Source organism: Cajanus cajan, chromosome 7, assembly GCF_000230855.2.
Source record: "Cajanus cajan strain Asha chromosome 7, NIPB_CcT2T_4, whole genome shotgun sequence".
Lineage (NCBI taxonomy): Eukaryota > Viridiplantae > Streptophyta > Magnoliopsida > Fabales > Fabaceae > Cajanus > Cajanus cajan.
The window spans coordinates 59,432,183-59,448,190 of NC_138523.1; the positions used below are offsets into that span (position 1 = coordinate 59,432,183).

The 16,008-nt window shown below is 33.8% G+C and overlaps 2 protein-coding genes across 4 annotated transcripts; one reads left to right on the forward strand and one right to left on the reverse strand.

Annotated features, from left to right (window-relative positions):
* Positions 1–4,106: 4,106 nt before the first annotated feature.
* LOC109795959 (protein ALTERED PHOSPHATE STARVATION RESPONSE 1) lies at positions 4,107–9,319 on the forward strand. Of its 2 annotated transcripts, XM_020355537.3 has the most exons (5): positions 4,107–4,430; positions 4,515–5,796; positions 6,820–7,040; positions 7,974–8,197; positions 8,282–9,319. In XM_020355537.3, the coding sequence occupies exons 2-5, from the start codon at positions 4,839–4,841 to the stop codon at positions 9,135–9,137; spliced, it is 2,259 nt and encodes a 752-aa protein (XP_020211126.1). In that variant the 5' UTR covers positions 4,107–4,430; positions 4,515–4,838; the 3' UTR covers positions 9,138–9,319. The 2 variants fall into 2 exon arrangements, with proteins under 2 accessions (XP_020211126.1, XP_029126596.1); XM_029270763.2 differs by having other exon boundaries at positions 4,107–5,796.
* A 1,582-nt stretch (positions 9,320–10,901) lies between these two features.
* LOC109796888 (chaperone (DUF3353)) lies at positions 10,902–14,096 on the reverse strand. Of its 2 annotated transcripts, XR_003803895.2 has the most exons (4): positions 13,689–14,096; positions 12,174–12,519; positions 11,516–11,749; positions 11,166–11,398 (listed from the first exon to the last, which is right to left on the reverse strand). XR_003803895.2 is itself a non-coding variant. In XM_020356731.3 (3 exons), exons 1-3 carry the CDS (start codon positions 14,007–14,009, stop codon positions 11,223–11,225), a joined length of 843 nt encoding a protein of 280 aa, XP_020212320.1. In that variant the 5' UTR covers positions 14,010–14,092; the 3' UTR covers positions 10,902–11,222. The 2 variants fall into 2 exon arrangements, 1 of the variants encoding a protein (XP_020212320.1); XM_020356731.3 differs by lacking the exon at positions 11,516–11,749 and having other exon boundaries at positions 10,902–11,398; positions 13,689–14,092.
* Positions 14,097–16,008: the final 1,912 nt, after the last annotated feature.

Here is a 16,008-nt window from a genome sequence, read left to right on the forward strand (position 1 = left end):
GTTATAAAATGTAATTTGATGTAAGCCAAAACACTAACATCAATTTCACTCATAAAGGAAAGTATGTGCACAAAATTTTGGTGTATCATCATTTTTAACTACCGGCAAGTTACAACCCCCTTTCGGTGCAGGATTCCCACGCGTGAAATTCCGATCCTATCAACTGTTGGCAAAGTTGATACAATAAAAATCTCATAAAGTACTTTGGCTTTAAATTGAGCTAAAAAATATATATTTTTTAGTTTATTTTAGATTGCGTTGTTTTTTAGTTTTTTTTTATACGCATTATGCTGTATAAAGATTTAGTCCCTCAAATATTTTTTTAATCCATCATAATATTTCAATAATTATTTATCATTGTTTTTAGTCTCTCGTAACTAGTGTTATTATTAAGGGATGATGTGATAAATACGTGACTTATCATGTGATTTATCAATAGTGCATTTGAAAAAAATCATTTCTCACAATATAAACGAAAATTTGCACTTTCCAAAATATAAAAATAGAAAGTAAGAATTTGCTTTTTTTTCTAAACAGGTGTTTGGAAGAGTTCTAATTACAAAACAAACATTATAATTTAATGTAATGATAGTGGGATAAAATATTGTTGGTTTTAAACATTTTTCTAGGATTCTAAGATACTACCAAATTTAAAAAGATAGACAAGGAAATGTAATAAACAAATTAATAATCCATTTGAAAATTTTTGTGATGTTGAAATTTGTTGTTGTCACCTTTCTCTTTTGTTATCGGAGATATTGTCCGCTTCGACACTTGTTAGACTTTACGATTTTGTCCTTGAAAAAACATCTCTGTAGGTTAATGAGGGAAGATACTTATAAATTACCCTTGTTTTAATTCTTAAGCGATGTGAGATTTTGTAAACATAAAGAGTTTAGGGTTTAAATTACAACTAATTGCCTAACCCCTCATAATTATCAAATTCTTCTCACTCCCAACTTGAATAACTTCAACCTCTTTTCTACCCATCACATGGATTCAATTAATATTAACTACATCCTAAATGATTAAATAACAACAATTAGCATGCATCAACAATTGTTCTAAACACACAACTTTTCTCATCTTTATAGTTCCAAAGAGAAGGAAAAGGAAAAAGAAGAAAATCCTCGTTTGGCTCACAACTCAAATTCTCAACCTCCAAACTTTGAATATAATAATCTACTCTGACTGAGAAAAAGACTACAAGAGATTAGTTGAAAAATAGAAAAAAGGAAGTTCCTCAATTTTTAAAGCTTATCTCATTAATCTTTCACTAGTCTTTTTAAAAATATGAACTTTTGAAATTTATGTCTTAAAATTTTTTATTAAGTTAGACATACTTAACTATACTAATAACATTATAACACGTGATTATTACGTTAAATTAATACTTTGCGTGAAAAGTCATATTACTGGCATTGTATCTTTGCTTAACAAGGATACTTGGCAGTAAAAAATGAAAATTTTTTTTTGTAAAATTTAGACCAATTAAAATAATCTTAACAAATTAAAAGTGAATTTCATAATAAATATGTTATAAAAAAAACAATTTATATATATATTAAAAAACCACTACACTTATAACGTCAGACAAATTAATAACGTGACTTACAGTGTTACTTGACAACAAAAGTTAAAGATATTGATGAAAAGCCTAAATATGCTCGATTTCTTATTTAAGGAATAAAAGCAAAATTTTATTAAAAAAAGTCAGATGTAAAAATATATTAAAAAAAAAGTTTAGTTTTTGATTTCAAAATAATAGAATGTCGGTTTGCGGTGCAAATTGCATCCAATGGTAACATTTTAAAGAATGTCTAGTTAAAATTATTTTAAATAAAGTGACTCATGAATAACTTGTGTTGTACTATTTACGGACAAACATTCCCTTGATTCGCAAAATTCATTTGATTACAAAATAGTTGAAAACTTGAATTGAAATTGGGTTATTTTTGTGGTATATTTATTTGAGAGGATATTTTTATGAAAGTTATTACATAAATATATTCTACGATATTGTCCGCTTCAGGACTTGATCCTCACGATTTTGTTTTTGGTTATTATCTAAAAGGTCTCTCAATCATTGAAGTATGTTTATGTTATATAAATTGTTATTTTTTATCATATTTTATCAATGTGGGACTTGTTTGTATCTCAACAGAAATTTATTTTATTGGGTTGATATAACTCTTATTTTCATTTGACAATTTAAAAGTCTAATCCAATCTTCTTTTTTTGTTTTTGTCAAACTATAAGATTTGGTTACTGAACTGATCTAGAAATTTTGAAATAAAGAAAAGTTAAGGTGTTGGATCCTGTTTTGGGTGCAGCAGGCATGGTTGATTGATTTTGTTCATATATTATTGTTTGCGATTGAGTTGTGGGGTTGTGGGCAATATAAATGGCACAATGCAAGGGACGTGATTTGGGGGCTTGGATCGGTGAAAATGGCTTCTTGTTACTATTACATCTAAAATCACCACAAATAATGCTTTTTCTGTTTCTTCTAATTCATAAATTTCAATTTTTAGCATGTTTTCCTTTGTTTCCTCTAGCCACAAATAATGCTTTTGTGTTCAATAATGGTTTAAGATTGAGGGAGCCTAATTATACTCTCTTCACCCCATTTCTATATTTAATGCTTTAGGATTAATGTACACGATTTAAGGTTAATTCTTGTGCCAATCAATTAAATATTCTTACCGTTGATCAATCATCTTGGAGACTCCAAACTCCAAATTATTACTATATATTACTCGGGTGTTTGGGTTTGAGTTTGAGTTAAGGATAATAATAATAATAATATAATTAATTAAAAAGAGTAGAGGCGGGCAGTGGCATTGAGGTAAAATATCTCGCAAAGATTAAATTGCAATTATAACATTCATAAATACTAATATGCAAAAACTAGAATCATGACAGTGTAACACTGTCATTTCAAAGTTTGAGTGAAGACATTAACAAGTGTTTTGAACTTGACTTGGTTTAAATTTAACTCAGCCTAATATTGGGTTAAATTCAATTGAAACCTAAAGCTAATTATAGAGGCAACCTAAGATTAAGACAGAGAAAAAAATTATGCCCAAAAGGATTTACATCATCGTTAACTATTTTTTTAAAGAAAAAGACAGCTAAAAGCATCACCAATTCAAGCTCTTATATTGGTTTTTAATTTTAAACACAGATTTTTATAAATATTTCTCATTGAAATATGATGTGTCGGGAACTTCAGTTTTTTTTTATTTTATTTATTTTAAATGAGAGCATACTCTAAGTTAAACAACTATTCTTAGTAAATTTTTTTTTTTGCATCTTATAATCAATAAAATTATTTTAAATTGTCACAAAATGAAATGTAAAAAAATGTGAATAGCTTATAAGATTTTTAGCATTAAAGTAAAATATGTAAAAATTAGATTTGATCACTTAAAAGTAATGTAACATTATAAAATCTATTCAAGTTCTGATAATTTATTTCTTATAAGCAACTAGGATCAAAGAATTGCTGGTTACATGCACAGATGAGGTTGGGGTTTGCAGTTTGCACTGCTTAGGAGAAAGCATCACAGAAATGAGACCTGAAAAAACTGGCAAAATCTAGTGGCAATGGGGACAGTGGGGCAGGGCATCTAATCCAACCCAACTTCAAGGGGCAATTTGGTCATTAAAGTAAAAAATGTCACTATGACACCTTCTGACATCTATCTCTTCTGCTAAACCCACACTGAATCCCAATTAGCAACTTGCTCTGCCCTTGTTGACCGTTTCTTATCACCGTATCCAACATACAACACTAATAACAATAAATATTTTCTTTTACTTTCAAAATCATGTAAAAAATGTTTTAAAATTTACATTGAACTGAACTGTTTTTAAAAAGTATTTTATTTTTTATACTACAGTACTACTATCTTATAGACAGTAATTGACATTTGGACAGAAGTTTTAAATTTTATGGTATAAAGTATAAACACAATTATTCTTTCATTATAAGAGTGATTACAAGACAAAGACTATAGTTTGAAAAACACAAACAAGACACCGTTTACTGACAAAAACCATCCTCTGGTGGAGTGGAACGGTTTTTGTTGTCTCTCTCTCTCTCTCTCAGTTTAGACTCCTCTTTTTTCTCACAAGTCACTCACTCACTCTCTTCGTTAATATGCTACTTTTTCTTTTTGTTTTTTGTACTATTATTTTTAATCTCTCTAGGCTCTACTACTACTCCTTTTTAACAAAGAAGGAACAATGCCTCACCATAACCGTACTTAAGCCATCAAGTGCAAATTGCCAAACTCTAGAAAGAACCCTTTCTTCTCTTTCTTTCTCGAGCCCCTACCTTCTTTACACCCTCTCTCTTCTTCACAAGTGTGTAGTAGTTTTGCAGTTTTTTTAAGGATATTTACTGCTAATGGTACAGTTTTTAGGTAAGATACTCCTATTAAGACACTAATAATAATGCTAATAACTTTATCTCTAATTAATATTTAAATATCTCCATCTTGTTGTAGCTGGCCGCTTTGGTGGATGGAAATCTTTGCTAGGTTGTTTTGTTTTTAAGGCTTCTTGTTCAACAACAAAATCTGCTGCATTTTTGTCTCAAAAAGAGGAATGGTTTTCTTTTCCTCCAAAACTTGGGAAAAAGGCTATTTTTCGAAAACTTGTTTGTTTCTTTTAAAACCCAGTCGAAAGTTGCTTCTCTCTACCTGGGAAAGCTCCCTCCTTTTTTGTCAGAGAAAGAGCAAGTAAGAGCCTTTCTCACTCCATCTTCCTAAAGCATCCAACCCCTGTGAAGATAAGGTGCACCCTCTACACTACACTTTAGAGAGAGAGAGATGGGATGTGTTGCCTCCAAACTAGAGGAAGAAGAGGAAGTGGTGGCTATTTGTAGAGAGAGAAAGCGAATGTTAAAGCTAGCTGTGGAGAAAAGATATGCACTTGCTGAGGCTCATTGTAAGTATTTTCACTCTCTCGATGCTGTAGCTGCGGCCATTAAGCTCTTCGTTGCACGCCACTCTTCTCCTTCGTCACCTTTCCTCATAACTTTCCCTCCTCCTTGCCCTTCTCATTCTCCTTCTCCACCCGCTGAGAATGTCATAACCAACCCCATGTTCCTCCAACAGACACCCTCAGAAACTAAGCATGAAGCCATTGCTTGTGACTCATGCATTTCTTCAACAACCTCAGAGTCTTCTGAGGAAGAGAGTGAAGAAAAAAGGGGAGGAGAATATGAAGGTAAGGGAGAAGAACAAGATGAACAACCATGTGGGTACTATTGCATGCCTATGACTATGCCTATGTCTATGTCTATGTCTATGCCTATGCCTATGTCTATGCCACCTTCAATGCCATCCCCTCAGAGAGATTTTGGATGGGACTTTTTCTACCCTTTTGACAGTGTGAGGAGTGAGGTTATGAGTGGCTACCACAGGAACTCAGATGATGATTTGAGGGCAGTTAGGGAGGAGGAGGGGATTCCGGAGTTGGAGGAAGAAGTAGAGAGAGAAGAGGTTGTGCAAAAAGTGGTAAGTGTTGAAGAGAATAACAATGAAGGTGATGAGAAAGTGGTAAGTAGTGTTGAAACAATGAAGGTGGTGGATGTGGCCACTGAAAACCAAGGGGAGCAAAGGGGTCTTGCAGTTCTTGATACACCAGCAGAGGGAAGAGAGTTGCTTGAAGCTTTGAAAGACATTGAGGACCATTTTCTCAGGGCTTATGATTCTGGTAAGGATGTAACCAGGATGCTGGAGGCTAATAAGATTCCCCTTCATTCTAGTTTGGATGAAATAAAAGGTGGGTCCCTCTCTTCAAGTTTTGTAATCTAGGAAACTTTATGAGATGTTATTTTGCAAATATCAAATTCATGTTTGCAGTTGAGTTTCTTGAATTATTAACTAGTGGAAGTAATAATTACTATGTGATGTAATTGGTTCATGAAAACTTGTACATTGTTGTGTTGTGCTGTGTTGGTTCTGCCTCATATTATTAGTCTCAACATTCGGCATGTGCCAGGTATGATTATCATGTCACCATTAACTTGTTTCTATTTCCATTATGGAGTGTCCTTTTCTCCGCCCAACTTTGGATATTTTCGGGTATATTCAATCTTGGACTGTTGGACATTTTAGTTCATCTTGTAAATATGCTATTTGGATTATCTCATATTCCTGCATAGGTCATCATCTGACACTCTACGTGTTGATCCATGTGACCATAGGCACTGGAGTTTCTAAAGTAGCTAACTTGACCGTAGACACTGTATTTCTTACTATAGGTACTCAAATCAACGGTGTCACTTGTATAAGGCTATTTTTACTGATAGGTGCTTTTCTTACATTGCCCACGCAACCTTTAATATGTCAACTATTAATTTGAATGCCTCTAGTGAACCACCACTGTCTGTTTACATTTGTGAATTAATTTCAAGATCTATCTGAGCCCCCAAAGGAAGTGCTGTTATGTTAGAGTACTTGGTGTTTATTTGAATTAGTTTATTTTATTTTCAAAATAGATGATTATAAAATTAAAAGCTTAATGAGAGAGCTCTTGAAGATAAAATTAGTAAATAAAAATGATTTTGATCTGAAGATTAATCAAAGCCCTGCTATTAGTGTTATTTCTGCATGCTTTGAAAAGCAATATTATGCATGTCCCATCTCGTGATATGTCGATTTCATCTATATATACTTGATACACTAATGCACTGTGTATTTTGTATGCTCCATCCGTATGCATTTCATTATCTCTGCATGGGTTCATATGCTTCTGTTCCATGTTTCAACCCTTGAGATTTTGAACCATCTGATCTCAATGCAGAAAGTTCGACTAAACTCATTCATGCAATAACATGGAAGTCCATTTCATCTAGGCAATCATCATGCAAGAGTCTCGTGGTTCCAAATATGAAAAATTCTTCTACTTGGGTGGAATATAAGAATGATTTGTTTGATGATTATGGAGGAATGGATTCAGGAAGTCATTTATTAACCTTAGGAAGGTTATATGCATGGGAAAAGAAACTTTTTGAGGAGGTTAAGGTAGGTATTTTTGTAATTCTTTTTTATCTTAATCCATGTTTTCTTTTTATGATGACTATTCTGGAATGGATCAAAATAGCTGACTCTGATTCATATGCCATTGCTTGCTTTTTCACACCTTGTATCTATCTATATAAAAATTTTAGGGGCATTTATTAACTTATTATATTTTTAATCTGTGTTATTTGTTATAGGCTTCCTAGTAGGCAAACTCAGATCAGTTATTAAAACATATCCAGATTTATATAGCTTTGATCAATAATTCGCAAATGAAATTTTGAAATACTTGGTAGATTCTTCTGCCTAATTTTGTAATCTTTCTTCCCAATCACTAATCCATGTAATGTTGTGTAGAGCATTGGTATTGATTTGAGGACTATATACACCTACTTCTATTTGACTAGTGCCTATTTGGAGAGTTGCAAATTCCAATCACATTTCATGTCATGTCTTGTGATTTAGTTTCATTTCTGGAAATACCAAAACTTTTACTAGTGTAGTCTCAACCACCTTGACCACCAAATTTATAATTGAAGACAATCATGGCTTTTCATTTTTCTAAAATGTATGATTGTTTTGTCCAATGGAGTAGTTTTAGACTTGTACAGGAGTCTCTTTCAACTGCATATGTCACAGAGTGCAGTGTATATGTCGTGTCAGTAATTTCTGTCCATGTCTCTATATATGTTTATATTGAATGCTTTCTGTATGTCAACAAACAAATTGCTAAACTTCACAGCATCCAGACCTTGATAATTATGCAAACAAAGAGGAGATGAATGAAATCAACTTCCCTTGAGAATTTTTAACCTTTTTTTAAAATTTAATTTCATAGTTATCAATTATCATAATTTGTATTTTTCAAGCATGGCCTTGTTTTCCTCCTTGTGTCTTCCTCTGCTTTTAACATTTGAAAATTTTCCTTACCTTTAGGCTGGAGATAGCACGAGGAAAAATTATGAAAAAAAATGTGCACAGCTGAGAAATAAGAATGTTAGAGGAGATAATGTACTAAGCATGGACAAAACTAGAGCTGAAGTGAAAGATCTATATGCTGGGATCTTGGTTGCAATTCGCCGTGCAGAGTCAATCTCTAAGAGAATTGAGAAAATGAGAGATGAAGAATTGCAACCTCAAATTGTTGAACTATTAAAAGGGTGGGATAGCATTACCACTGGAAACTAAACAAACTAGATAATTTCAAATTCATTGATTTCTTATGTCTCATTTTCCTAATGCAGCCTGACGAAGTCATGGAAGATCATGTTAGAGTCCCATGAAACCCAGAAGAAGATTCTATCTGAAGTGAAATACTTCACATGCGCCTCGTATGGGAAATTCTGCAATCAATCTCATGGCTTTGCGACTGTTCAGCTTGAAGCCCAGCTTCATAATTGGCGCGACTGCTTTAAAGAGTACACTGCAGCACAAAAAGCTTATGTTGAAGCTCTCCATGGATGGCTGAGTAAGTTCATAGTCCCTGAAGTTGAATTTTACTCGAGAAGCAAAAATATTTCCATGCCATACCAAGTCAATGGGCCACCACTGTTGGTGATATGCAACGATTGGTTAGCTTCACTGCAAAAGTTACCAGATAAGATGGTAACACTTGCATTGAAAAGCATAGTGAAGGATGTTAGAGCTTTGTGGCAGCAGCAAAGCAAAGAGCAACAGCAGAAAAGGAAGGTAGACAGGTTGGCAAGAGATTTGGAAAGAAGACATTCTTCAGGATCACATAAACTGGAGACTAAGATGCTTGAGTTTCATGTGGCGGACCGTGAATCAGAGGTGGGAACTGATCATCAAGAGGAATGCATGATGGAGAAGAGTGATCATTTGGAGACAGTGAGAAGAAAACTTGAGTTGGAGAAGGAGAAGCACCACAGTTGCATGCAAGAAACACAGAGAATTACTTTACATGGATTGCAATCTGGGTTCTCTCTAGTCTTTGAATCTTTGACAGAGTTCTCCAAAGCATCACAAAAAATGTACAATGGTCTTGTAACTTTTAGTGAAAATAGTGACAAGGTTGGGAACATTACGTATATAGAGGGTGGCTGCGATGTTGAAAATTGCAACAACCAAAACGGTCAATAGAGTTCTGTTAGTATTTGTGAGTTTGGGGTGTCTTATGTAAGTAATTATGTTATTATGTGTTGGTGTTGTGTCGAAGCAGCTCGCTTAGACATCAATTTTTAAGGTATTAGTCGACGGAGTGCACTAATGTATCAGTACCCTATTGTTGCTGACTGTTCACTATGTTGATTATATTTTCCTCCCATTTTGTGTGTTTAGCATAGCAGGTAAAAGGTCAGATAAATAAGGGAATGTCATCAATTGGGTAATACTTACGATATTTGCATAATTAATTACGACAGATACGCTGGAAGGGAGGGAAGGAGATAAGTAAATTTCTTCATCTAATTTTAACTCTAACTCCTTCAATATTGAGGAGATTTAATGGAGAGGGAAGAATAGGTGCTTTTGCTACAAACAAAACTGATTTCAGTATGTTTAGTAAATAATTTGAAAATGAGTAATAAGTGATTGTGCAAATTTTTTTTTTTAACAGTGGGAGTTGAGCAAGCGGCTACCAAATAAATTGAGGGGGTAAAGATGTAGTTTAGAGGACAATTAAAGGGTACAATCACCTAGCAAATTGTAGAGTCTAAAAACAGTTAATCAAAAATATATTCCCTTTACATGTTTTGTTTTAAAAATGAAAAAGGAGCAATTTTTTTTTATTTAAAAATAATAATGAACGGGTATATGGAAAAAAGAAAAACGGAGAACAAGTGCTTTTACAGTTTTACCGCAAGTAAAACTGATTTCAGTACGTTACAGGTTAGTAAATGATTTGAAATGAGTAATAAGAGATTGTGCATTGGTTTTAATAACAGCGTGAGTTGAAATAGAGAAATGCGATTACCAATCGAATTGAGGTGGTAAAAATGTAGTTTAGAAGACTATTAAATGGTACAATAATCTATCGATCGATCGAATTGTTGAGAAGAAAAAAAGGTTGATAAAAGATGTACCCCTTTATATAATGGTAAGTGTCTCTATATATTGTTAAAAATAAAAAAATAATAAAAAAAGAGCGTGCGGATTTTAAAAAATGAAAGGATAAATAAAAAAAGAAAAACAAAATAGAATAGATACCTTTGATGCAACTAAAACGGATTTAAGTATCGTATAATAATAAGTAAATCCCATGCCTTTCCGATTTCTTTTCATTTATTCTAATTTTTTTTATCAAACACAATTTGTGTCGCATGCTGAAAAGAGTGAGGTGCAGTCTTTGCGTGAGAGATGTAGTACAAAAGGCAAGTGCTTATGACCCACCGGAAAAACACAAGAGACGCATAATCATAAAGCTTTGGAACAAAAACGCCAAAATGTCGCACGTTTAAAGTAGCATGGTTTGATATGCATCATAAACATGCAAGCACATCGACCGCACTGACCATGTGAGAGGACCCATAACACAAAGATGTACACAAACCTAAACAGGATATATGCCCTTTGGACTACGAAAATCACTTCCATGTGAGGAAGTTTGTTTCAAATTTGGAAACCAAATAAGAAAGTGAAGGGTTAAAAACACCTTTAAAGGATTAAAAAGGAGACAAAACTCCCATGTGTTCTTTTATTCTGGCCTATTAAACAAAGCAAGACGGACTTAATGAGATTGTACCATTCTCAATTGCTCACCAACTGTGGACATAAATCTGCACCTTTCAAACGTAAGTTTCACGCCTCTAATTTGCCAGATAAACAACTAGACTCTATTCGAAGTTTTGTACAATATGCATGATTTCACAACCTAAAAATAGCTTGGGTATATATGATCATGCTGCATGCAAATGAATAGTTACAAGCTTCACATTTAATATAAGATTGCCATGTTTTCCTGTCTATACCTTAGGTACAGAGAAAACCGAGAAATGAGAGAGAATTATGATTTCACTAACAACAGCAGGGAGGTGTATGCCCAGAAAAGAAATGGTATAACATCTACGTACAACCAGTTCTTCCAGCTGACACAACCACAGGGGACCAGCTATGAGTCCTATGGTTATAACAGTAGCCTTCCCTGTCTACCTTAGGTATGATCATGCTGCATGCAAATGAATAATTACAAGTTTCACAATTTAATGTAAGATCACCATGTATTCCTGTTTACCTTAGGTACAGAGAAACCAAGAATTGAGATATAATAATGATTTCACTAACAACAGCAGCAGGGGAGTGTATGCCCAGGAATGGGACAATGTCTACCTGCAACCAGTTCTCTACAGCTGACCCTACAACAGCACCAGCTACGATTCCTCCTATGCTTATGACAGTGGCCTTTCCTGCGAAAAATAAGCAGAAAACGAAAAGGAGAAAAATGAGAAAGGAATGAAACTTGTTTTATACTAATCCAAAATTATAAAACAGAAATTAAGAAAGAGGCAAAAGTTCCGACAAACTTTGAAAAGATCTCAACCACCCATAGCTAGAAGTGCCATTTGTTAAGTAGGTCAACTTTTTCAACTGCAGTGCCATACATTATTTGATACTTGTTATTCCTTCTAGACATATAATCTTCATGTTAGATAAATTAAGCCCTCATCTCAGAGACACGAGATCCAGATCAGCAGCATTACAATTACAAGTCTTTTCTATAAACCCATAATCAAACTTCTAATTTTGGGAGTCTCGCTCTGGGAGAACATAAGAAATGAAGTCAATAGGTTGGACTCAATGTTCTGACATAGTGTGGTGAACTAGTAACTAGTTAACAACGCAGCCACTAATTGTGCACTTTGTCTAATTACAATGCAATTATTATAAATGGGTCATGCATAATCTCGTTACATAAATAAAACGAGACAATTATTTTCAAAGAATCCAAAAGTTGAGGTCGATTCATATTATTGCTTTCAACAAAGGAAAACAAGATGGTAAAACTCAATATCTCATCATGTTCACTTTCTCTAGTTCTCCCACTCCTCGTGGCCTTTCCAGATCTCATTTTCTTTCCAACATATAAGTCAATATGAATATTGCCAGGTAGGAAACAAAAATCCTTTTTAATTGCTATGAACGTATTATAAAGTGCACAGTATGTACGAGAACACTCTTTACCTAACTTAACATTCTTTTTGGTCATGAAGTAAAGGGAAGCTCCAAAGCTACCAGCCAAGAGGAGTCCGGGAACATCAGCCCCAGCATAAGCTGCGGCAGGTGCAGATGCCCCATTAAGATAGGTTAACCCCATCAATGCACCATACACTCCAGCTTGTAAACCAAAATCACTGGTGGAAGGTGTTTCTATTGATACAGGAGAATTCTTCAACCATTGAGGCATTGATCCTGCAGCTGGAGACTTAACACGTTTGACATCAGCATAACGAACACTACTGCTTGCAACTTTCCCTGCCCGCCGCTGAGTTAGGCTCTGCATAAGCAACATATCATATGCAGCCTCAACCTAGAAAATACCCATTAGTTGTATCAATACTTGAATCCACTTTATCCAGAATTCCAGAAAGAGTTAACTAAACATGACACGCTAATCATTTCCATTACTGACCAATTCACCACCTAGAGGATTGACCTTATCCTTGTCAATTAATAAGAAACACACAACTGCATGCTCATATTCAATACTGAAAGAATAAATCTTACCTAAAGAGGTGTGCTAGCAACACACTTTATTATCGGTTAAAATTCATTGAAAACAACAAAATCATGAAAGATTCATTAAGTAGGATGTGAGACTCCCTAAATTTGTCATTATCAATAAGTTTTAACTATTCAGAGTGGAATGTGCGCAAAATAATGTGTTATAGAATATTTTCCTAGCATTTCTCCTTGGTCCTTACCCAAATGACACAACCAAGAGATTCATCATATTTCTTTGCCCAATCAACAGTTACATAGACAACCAAAACCCACACAGCTCATAAGGTGAGGAAAAAAAAAACATGCTCAGGTAATAGGAAATAATAGATTAACCATTTGAGAAATATATTTAACCAATAATATCATCTTGCTTGGATAAACTTTTCTATAATCCTTTAAATCTAAATCAATTAAGAAGATAAAATAAATTAAGTATCTCCTGTAAAATGAATTTAACTTATGTACTAAATTTTTATAAAACCTCTCTCAACTACCAAATAGTATAAAAATGAGTTGGTTGAGTTGTGTGTGAGTTATTGTACACTTGCTAATAAATTTTTACTATACCTCTCTCATCTAACTTCTACAAAAACTTCTGTAATATATAAAAACCAATAAGAAACCAAAGTTATGGCCCCTAGTAAAAAATTATAAAAGTTAATTCTACTAGCATAGTTGACAAATAACTAGGTAATTATTACGTCTCAAAAGGAATTAGTCTCTCCCGGTTAGATGATATCCTTGATGCAACTCCACCTTCTCATACTTGTGCTATAACTAGCAACCAAGTGCAAGGTGAATTTGCTTCTAAATTTCCCAACTACTTATCACATCAGAAACCAGATTCTGATTGTTCTATCGCAAGAGTTCCTTGTTTTTCTTCACGCAATTAATAACTAAAATCTATACATGCGTGTGGGCGCGAATGAGTAGTTCCACATAACAATTGGCGTCGGAAATTGAAGAAAAGTTAACCTGCGCAATGGCATCTTTGTCATCTTTGCAATTGGCGAGGATTGCGTTTTTGGCGCGGAGTATGTCGTCGAAGGAAGCGCCCTCCGACACGCCCAACAGCTTCAGCGCGTTCTCCACCGACATCTCGAAAGGCGCCGAGTCATCGGCGCGCGACCCGGCCTTCACCGGCGCCACCGCCCTGCGGCGGCAGTGTATCCGCACCAGCGCCGCGCGCCACGGTTCGCTGACGATTGGCTTCCGCAGCGGAGGCCGGACCGGCGGTCCGGGAAAAGCTGAACCGGCGGAAAGACGGTCGGGCCGGACGGAGAGAGTGACTGCCATGTTATGGTGTTATTACTATTTTCGAATTTGGAGAAAGAAAAATAATAAAAATAAGTATGGCTTGGAGTGAGTGTGTTGAAATGGTAACAGCCACGTTTTCTGTTTTGTTGCAGCGACGCGACACTCGCGTTTCATCGCCACCGTTGATGCAAAAATTGAAAAATCTCATCCTCATCGTGTGATTCGTGTCGAGTATATCTTTCTTCTACGCCACATTAACATTATTCAATTACCAACTCTTTCAGTATAAAATAATGGCTACCTTCATACAGTTCCATAGTGTACGGCACAAATGTTCGAGTTAATAATGATTTTTATGTCTTTTTTTATAAGTTTTGAAAACGACGGAGTGATTAATTTATAAAATAAAGTTGTTTTTTTTTTAGAGAGACACAAATATTAATTTATGGTTTAGGGTTCCATTTTTGTTTAAGGCTAGACTTCCATTTATGTTATAGTACCTGTGCTAGTTCACGGATTGTATTAGGGATGTAATACATCAAATTAGTTTTCAACTTCTTTACGGTATTAATGAGAGTATTTTTTTTTTGTTTAGTTGGGATAAATCAAATTTTGAATATACATACTAACTATATATTTTATAAAATTAAAGGTAATGTTATATTTATAATAAAAGATTGTCTCTTTTTATCATTGATAAAAAAAATTCTATAATAAATGAAATAATAGAGAGATAAACACAAAAGTTATGATGTATAAATTTTTATACAATTTTTGTTGCCTTTTCTTTTAATTTGCATGAAAAAGTAGTTTATTTTATAATTATTAAAAAATAGTGTTTAAAATAAAATAAAAAAATGTTAAGATGAACAATCAATACATATTCATGTACTCTAACATATACTCACACACATGTTATAATTAAAGAAAATAATCTTATCTAAAAAAATACTTTCAAAACATCCTATATATTCCATTTAAAATATACTAAATAATTTGGTAAAAAGAAAAATCTAAATAACCAACTATATATTCTTAGGATTTCTATTTTCAATTTTTTGATTTGTACCAACAAGATATGTAAAATATTTAAATATAGTGAAAATATAAGAAATGTTTATAATTTAATTTTTTGTTCTATAAATTATTTATTTAACTATATTGATAATAATGTAATATATATTATTTTTGTTATTATATATATAAATAGACCGATCTATCACACTTTTTTAATAATGTAATTCTAATGATAAAAAAATATTTTTTTATTAAATAGGTGAAGTCAAACTTTTAAATAGGAAAATTATAATTTTTTAGTTAAAAACTTAATTTGATTCCTTATAATATTTGTTTATTTTATTTAGTCCTACTTTAATTTTTTGTCTCAATTTGGTCCCTAATAATTTAAATAAGTGCAATGTCGGACTTCCGTCCAAATTATTTAAATGTAGTTAACTGGATGTCACGTGGATGCCACGTAGATGCGTAGGTGGATGCCAAATTTTTTAATACATCTAGAACCAGAACGGTCTGTTCTGAAACCAGAACAGTCCGTTCTGGTTGCACTCTTAGAGTGTTAATTTTGCACCTGGAACGGGCTGTTTCAGATGCAAAATTGCAACCAGAACGGACCATTCTGGTTATAGAATGTCAAACACAAACTTATAGTTCACGTCCGTGATTCTAAATCACTGTTGTGAATCGTGTAAAAAAAAACCCAAGGTACAGAGCATTTTAAACACTTGGATTTGGTAATATTATCAATGAGGATTGATAACTTCAATTGCTAAACATTTGGGCTATACAATGTATCATTAAGGACAATACAGTGTATCACTAAGGACAATGGTGACAGGTTTTATTTCATTGTTAGTCAAACTGGAGTGTATCACTTACTACCAAATAGGGATGACAAATAAACCCGTACCCGTGGGTAATACCCGAACCCGTCTCGACTTTGACGGGGAATACACGGTTTGACCGGGTACGGGTACGGGTATGGGTAAAACCCGAAATATTAACCCGGGGATGGGGACGG

Excerpts from the sequence above, each read along its gene's own strand:
- LOC109795959 (XM_029270763.2), top strand. The coding sequence starts at position 4,839 with ATGGGATGTGTTGCCTCCAAACTAGAGGAAGAAGAGGAAGTGGTGGCT. Across the intron at positions 5,797-6,819 it reads TAGTTTGGATGAAATAAAAG|AAAGTTCGACTAAACTCATT; the intron begins GTGGGTCCCTCT and ends ATCTCAATGCAG. Across the intron at positions 8,198-8,281 it reads ATTGTTGAACTATTAAAAGG|CCTGACGAAGTCATGGAAGA; the intron begins GTGGGATAGCAT and ends TTCCTAATGCAG.
- LOC109796888 (XM_020356731.3), bottom strand. The coding sequence starts at position 14,009 with ATGGCAGTCACTCTCTCCGTCCGGCCCGACCGTCTTTCCGCCGGTTCA. Across the intron at positions 12,520-13,688 it reads ACAAAGATGCCATTGCGCAG|GTTGAGGCTGCATATGATAT; the intron begins GTTAACTTTTCT and ends GGTATTTTCTAG. Across the intron at positions 11,399-12,173 it reads CAAAAAGAATGTTAAGTTAG|GAAAGGCCACTGTCATAAGC; the intron begins GTAAAGAGTGTT and ends TATTTTTCGCAG.